Raw genomic sequence first — 7,165 nt, forward strand, 5'->3', positions numbered from 1 at the left:
TTACTAATTTCTAAGGGAAACTCTATTGCTAGACCTTCAGGAAAATTTAAAGGGAGTTTCATTATTCAATTTAATTATTTTATAATCTTTGAATTTCTTTTATATAAAATTTTAGTCTTAAAAGGTGTTTTTTTTAATATAAAAATTGAGTCTTATACATGGGCATTTATCATGTAATTTAAAGTATTTTTATTCTTCAATTTTACTATATATTTTTTAATTCAGCTTTTATATTATTAAAATATTTCTTTTGTTGTGTATCATAGTAAAACAATAATACAATCCATAGAAAAAAAAAAAAAAAAAAAGTACAAGAGCAATATTATCGGGGTAAATTGGAAATTTGAATCAAATTTGTTTAATGGCGGGAAAAAACAGTTTGTGCCCTTCAGCTTCAAAGGACAGCCATTCGAAAACTTTGTCTTGGCAATGGCGGTCATGAATTGAAAATTTGAGATTAAAACCCTAAACGTTAACGAAAGCAAATTTCCAGAAGAAGAAGAAGAATATCAATCAGACCCATTTTTGAAAAGGCAAAAAATGGAGTTACTTAAATTGTCTAAATTCAAGCTCCAGCTTCAAACCCTAATCACCGAATTTCGAGAGCTTAAAGTGCGATTCTCTCTCTCTCTCTCACTGTATTCTTAATTTTTTTTTAAATCTTTTAATTTTGTTAATCTTTCAGGAAAGAGAACGCTCAGCCACAGAGCAACTTCGTCTTCTAAATCAGGTTTTTTTTTTTTTTTTTTTTTTTTTTTTTCTGGGTTTAATAATCAATTCACTTCCAATTCAAACGTTGAGGTTTGTTTTTTTAACTTTCTGGGAAAATTTGGATTTTGGTGTTTGTTTGGACACAGAAACAAAAGCAAACAGAGGAAGAATATGGCAGAAAGTTACAGGAATTGCAAGCAGAGTTAGCTTCCTCCAATGAACAGCGGCAAAAGCTGGAGAGAAAGGTTTGCACTCAACCTGCTTGACGAAATGCCCGTGATAAAAAATGTAAAGTTATTGTTAGTAATAGGATTTTTCTTTTAATAGGTGAGTTATCTTCAGAATGACAATGCTTTGCTCGAGAACAAGCAAAAGGAATTGAAGGGAACTATACAATGCTTACTTCAATCGAAGGAAAGTTTTGTGAATGCTTATGAGGTTTGTAATCTGTAATCCTCTATATAATGGGTTTTAATAATGATGGTGATTAGTTTTCTTAATTATAGATATTTTTTGTGGAGGAGGAGAAGAAGTGGGGTAAGTTAGTAAAAGAGTGGGCGTGGATCGAATTTGGATTTTAAGAAAGGGGGATGGTTGAAAGTGATTGAAAATTCATATGAAGATGTTAATTTGATTGATTGTGGTGTTGGTGTTGCCCTTTTGGCTTAGTGTCAATGGCATATAAAGGATTGACTTTATGAGGAATTTGGTCTCGTGTAGTGGTCCGGTGTTTGGGCATTGAAGTTGTAGGTGAATGTCCTTTCATATGAAGAGTTATATTTTGATAATGTAGTGCGTAACATGTTTGTTTTCTGATCGGGGATTGGTCTGTAGTCCTAGTTTTCGTCGCGCTATGATGTAGATGGGGATATAGCCTCTGAAGCGTCTACTTACAGTTATAGTCGGCCTTCTCTTGACCTGAACTCTTGTATAGGTGAACTTGTTTTGTTCAATTCTTAGGAAGAAGAAGGATCTACTGGGCATGGTAAGGCTCCCTCAATGGTAACGCGATATAGCCTTTTAGGAGAATCAGCTCGCCAAGTTGACAAGGAGTCTGCTTGTCAATTTGACGGGTTGTTTACTGTCAGGCCTATATGTTAACATACGAAAAGATCCCCAACCACTACCAGACAGGCGAGCAATGCAAGGTTGACCTTCCTACTTTTGCAGCAACTAATTATTGTTTCAATCTTTATATTTGAGCTTCAAAGTTAGGCTTGTTGCTTGTTACTTCTTGCTGTTGGTCCTTTGCATGAGTTAACATTATAGTCTGGAACTTGACTTTGGAAGATAAATAAATACTTTGTTTGAACCTTATGCTCCTATTTACATTGTTCTGAAACTCTGTGGTGCTCAGTGCATAGATGCTACCCATATACTCCCTCCATCTCCTTTTTCCTTGTCCCATAATGTCCGCCTTAAATTTAAAAAATAAAATAAAATAAATGAAAATTTCAAATTTTCATATTCAATAATTCTCTCTTTGAAATTGTTGGAATAATGGTTAAATGATTAAATCCACTATTTCATATAAGCTTAAACTTTTGGAACAAATGTTATTTTGTCATGGTATTAGAGCATGTGGTTCCAAATTCGAACTTTGTGTCCATTCGACCTCTCATTTAAAGATAAAATTTCAAGTTTGGACCCCATTTATTGAGAAGAATTTGGGTCCACATGCAAGGCCTATACTTTTGCGACAAGTGGTAGTTTTCATAAATATGTCCATTATGTAATTTTCAAACCATCAGTGGTATAAGAGTACTTTAAAGAAAAAACAAACAGTAATTTAGTTGTCATGTCTCCTTTAAATTTATGCTTTTTCCTGCATTGGGATGGACGGAGTATTTGAGAAGGGATCAAGGGATAAAAATTTATGCCGAGCATTCGGAGAGGTAGAATGCGATGTAAATATTACTCTGAAGACTAGTAGTGATGTATGAACCAATCATCATTGTAATTATTGTATCTGAATGCTATTCTGAAAACTTCATCCTATCAATGCGTATTCAAGAGACATATTATTCTGATGTCATAATTATGTGCAGGAATCCACTTGTGAAATGAAACGTTCAATTGAAACCAGAGATAGAAAGCTCACTGTCCTATCTGAGAAGATAAACTCACATTTATTATTATTTGATTCAATAGAGAAGGAAGCATTTTCTATCAAGCATGTTGTGAATGATGTGCAATGCCTTTTGAATGAAAAAGAGGAAGTAGGCAAGTAGCTTTCTGAACTATTACTTATTCCAGGTGTCTGTTCATTTTTAGATTTTGACATAGGCCACTCATGATTTCATGAAAGTTGCAGTATCAGATTCCTTTTTAACTTTGTCTGCCGTATTCAGTGGCTGGCTTAAGGAGCAAACTGGATAAAGTCTCTACATTTGAAAAAGTTTTTGTTGGTAATTCTTTATACTCGTTCACTTGACTGAATTTGCTCTTCACTAATTATTATAAGATGTACCTGTGTGTGTGTCTGTGTATATGAATTTTAACCACATTTTTATGCATATACATATGTATGTTGTGTCTGTCACATCATATTTGTGTGTGCGTGTGCATGTTACTTTAGGTGAACTTTCATATCGTACTATTCTAGAGTGTATTTCATACATCAACTATTTGGACGCTGCCATAATGCTCATAAATTAATTTTCACTATTATAGGTTCACCTAGTACTTGACTTGTGGACAAAAGTGCTGTAATCCTATTATAATTTGTTAGGTCTAGAATTTACACCATTTACTCTGTTTCTTGTAGGGAAGATCCATTACCTGGAAAATAAACTGAAAAATGATGAGGATGAGTTACGAAGAAAGGATAGAATAATTTCAGAGCTAGAAGCACATCTGGAGGCAGAAAGAGCTAGCAAAAATTACCAAACTCAAATAGAAGAGATATCCGTACCACTACTGAGGATTCATGTGTTTATTGATTGATAAGAAATAACTTGCACTTTCAGCATAAGGTCTACTTTATGAGTTTTTTTTGTCTTAACTGGCCAAACCTTCAGAAAACCCTCTCAGCAAAGGATGTGGTCATACAGAATTTAGTATCTGAAAAAGAGGTATGAATTATAGATTTATTATTCTTTCTTTTTGCTTGTCTATGCTTGTTGGTTTTCTAAACTTATTTTAAGTTTCCAAAATCAGGCATTGCATTCTGAAGTTGGGAGTTTAGGCATTATCTTACAGAAGATTCAGGAAACTGTTACCAATATGAATCAAGAGGTTAGTAAAGGGTCTGATTTTGACACAGAATATTCTAGTCTTTATATTTGAAGCTGTCATATATTTTGCTCTTAAGAAACTTTCCAAAGCCATCGTGATTTTCATTTTAGATTACAAAATATTGTACCGATTGTGTCTATTAGGCCAGAGGGCATCCACCTGTGGTTAAAAATATTTTGGCAAGTAATGTAGGGAGTATTTCATAACATGATGGTTCTTCATAAAACATAGGGTTCAAATTTGTCCTAAAATTTGTCTAATATCTTAAGTTCTGCTGTGGTCTTAAAATTATTCTGCCAAAGCATTTAAATGCCACAGTTATTAGTGGTAATCTTGTCGATCTATGTTACATGTGATATTTTGTTTAATCTGTTTAAAATTTAGTAGTGTCTTGTAATGCCTCTAACAACCTTTGGTTATTTTCTTCCTCATAAATTCCCAGTGAATGCCTTGTGTGTGTGTGTGTGTGTTCTTTTAGGTTTTCTCTCTGTTGTTACGGTAAGTTCTTTTTATGCTCCTTTTGCCCCCCTTTGCTACCTCTGTGAACTATCTTCAATTCTCATGCCAGGATAAAAGGGTTTTCTCATCAATACTTGAATGCCAAGAAAGATGCAATATAATTGTGACAAGGGATGATAATAGGTAAGGTACACACACACATATATTGTTATCGTTCATGTTTTGAGTAGTGGAGTACTTCCAAATTTAAAACTTATTAGCATGTGATAGCAAAAAAACTATCTTTATCCCTGTCTGGGATCTAGACAAATTAGCGTATTCATCCAATGGTCTCAATTTAGGTTTTCCTGGTTTAGCAGAAAAAAAAAAAAAACAAAAACGGGGTGATCCTGGCCTAGTTGTTTTATAGTCACAACCTTGAATTTCAAGCAATTAAAATGGCACCCTCTACCCCCACAGAAATAACCTTTTAACATGTGTAAATGATTCTCGTATTCCTTAAGTGGGCATGGGTGCATGTGCATGTACTCCATAGTTCCATTCTCAAGCTCTACCCCAAGATACAGATTATATATCCTGAGAATAAAATAAAAGTATATTCTTGTGGGAGTTTTCAACAATGGTGCATGCAACTCAGACCCAAACAATCGGGATAATCAACTACTATTCTCTTTCCCTTTGATAGCTAGATTGTATTCTTAATGTGATACATATTGAATTTGTCTTATCAGGACTGAAGATGTGCCTCAAAGTAATATTGAAAAATCTCCAAGTAAGGCATCTGAGACAGGCTCTGCAGAAAATACAGGTTTATTCTGTCTACTTTCAGTTGTGTGTCCTGCTTTAAGGCCTATCCATAAAAGCTGAGTATATTAACAAATATTCATGTCAACTACCTTATCATATATTTTGAAATATGTGGTGTGTGTGTGTGTGTGTGCGCATCTAGCTATATTTAGCAAAAAAGAAGCAAGAATCAACTTGTGAGTAAGGTAACTTAAGCTTGCTATCTTGCTGATACTGTGGTAGGAAATGACATGCTGCTAACCTAAGGAAATCTAGGAGAATTAGGTTTTATCGAGGGAGATTCTTTCTTTCACATGTATCCTTTTATACATTAATCTGTTATGTGATTTGCTAGGCTACTGTTGTTTCTGAAGAGGCACTGGATTTTTTGAATTTATAAAAATGATATCCTTTTTATGATCTGGTTTTTTTTAAGTTCCATGGTGGTTGTATTAGGAATGTACTTTGTTCCTATAGTAGCAGAGGAAAAATTCATCTATAATGGAGCAGCACCCATGTACAATATTACTAAAATCAAAAGCCACTTCAAGAATCATAGAAATTGGTCAAATGTATGCAATTAATATTTTAAATGAAGAATTAGTCTCATTTCATGCCATGTAAAGTACAAAATGTTGAGTGCTTTCAATGGCATTGCCAAAGCACCTACATACATAATGCAGATTACCACAAGACACTGCAAGTTAAAATTGATGCACACATGCATTCCCTTGTGGTTTTATGTATGGAAAAAGTTTAGCTCCAAACCGGTTTGGAGCTATGTTCCTCCAACTCACCGTGTGGCGATTGAAGAGATCATCCATTTGTAGTTTTAGTCACATAACTTTTTTAATGAGTCATGTGATTTGTTTAAACTAGTTTGGAGCTAAACTTTGTTCTGTATAGATCTTTAAAGAATGCCTAAGACAAGCATCATTTCTTAATATTTTGATGCAGCTTCACCTCTATGTGATGAGTACAAAGAAGTTGCTGAACCCTTACGAGAGAACAATAACAGTAACTCCTGTTTGTCAGAGGCAAGTGGGTTGTTTTTTACTAGGCTGCAGATTCAGAAACTCATAATTTGGTGACATGTTAAAAGAAAAGTATGGTATTATTATTACTATTTTTTTTCGTAAAGATTCATTGGACTGTTTGCCTGTTCTCCACAGTCAGCCTGCTCAGAGCCTCAATCCGCAGCTAATTTTCTAAGCATCTCTGTAAATGATGGAAAGGTATAGAGATAATTGATATTATGGTCAAGATGCAGAGCTATTTTCATGGAATTAACAAATTACTTGAAAGAATACTTAACTTGATGGAATATTTCAACACTTCAAACCTGTTCTAAGGCACCTGATGTCTAGTTCTGCATCCTTTTGTATGCATAGGAAAACCACACAAGGTTGGCACAACGTTTAGATTCTGAGTGCTCAACAACCCAAGCAGAAGCCTCAGAAGATCCAGGTTAGGTTCTTATGTCATGTTGTAACATCATTTCATTTTCAATTGTGTCAACAATATTCTGGCAAGTAAGAAGATCTTCATAAAATTGAGGAGCACAAAGTATGATGAAGTAATGGCCTTTTAAATATGACAATGTATAGATAATTCCACCTGGCACTATCATATCCAAAAGCCTTTTATACGCTTAACATTCTTTGGGACTCAGTTTCCAGAAGAACAGTAATAATTATTTCATGTATTGGATATATCATATATGCATCCTCCTTTAAGAGGAAGGATGTATATACCCATTGTATGTGCTGCGTATGTTCTGCTTTGGGACTGCTATATGTTTCTTGACATTCAAGTACTAACTATTTCATACCATAAACTTAATTGGACCGGGTAGTTAGGAAAATGGTGAATTAGGCCCAATTTGCTTGATTTTTGGGCTGTCCAAAGCTATATGTGGTTTGCAATTAAAGCATTCGTTTCTTTGGGTAAGCTTCAATTCTTACCTCTTTTG

At 34.3% G+C, this 7,165-nt stretch overlaps 1 protein-coding gene across 1 annotated transcript; it reads left to right on the plus strand.

The window, feature by feature from the left end:
• The first annotated feature begins 371 nt into the window (after positions 1 to 371).
• Positions 372 to 6,958, plus strand: LOC126718660 (uncharacterized). The gene is made up of 14 exons (XM_050420978.1): positions 372 to 612; positions 686 to 730; positions 858 to 956; positions 1,039 to 1,149; positions 2,760 to 2,934; positions 3,063 to 3,119; positions 3,479 to 3,621; positions 3,732 to 3,785; positions 3,871 to 3,948; positions 4,517 to 4,590; positions 5,139 to 5,215; positions 6,151 to 6,234; positions 6,370 to 6,428; positions 6,585 to 6,958. Exons 1-14 carry the CDS (start codon positions 541 to 543, stop codon positions 6,663 to 6,665), a joined length of 1,209 nt encoding a protein of 402 aa, XP_050276935.1. The 5' UTR covers positions 372 to 540; the 3' UTR covers positions 6,666 to 6,958.
• Positions 6,959 to 7,165: the final 207 nt, after the last annotated feature.

Source organism: Quercus robur, chromosome 3 (assembly GCF_932294415.1).
Source record: "Quercus robur chromosome 3, dhQueRobu3.1, whole genome shotgun sequence".
NCBI lineage: Eukaryota > Viridiplantae > Streptophyta > Magnoliopsida > Fagales > Fagaceae > Quercus > Quercus robur.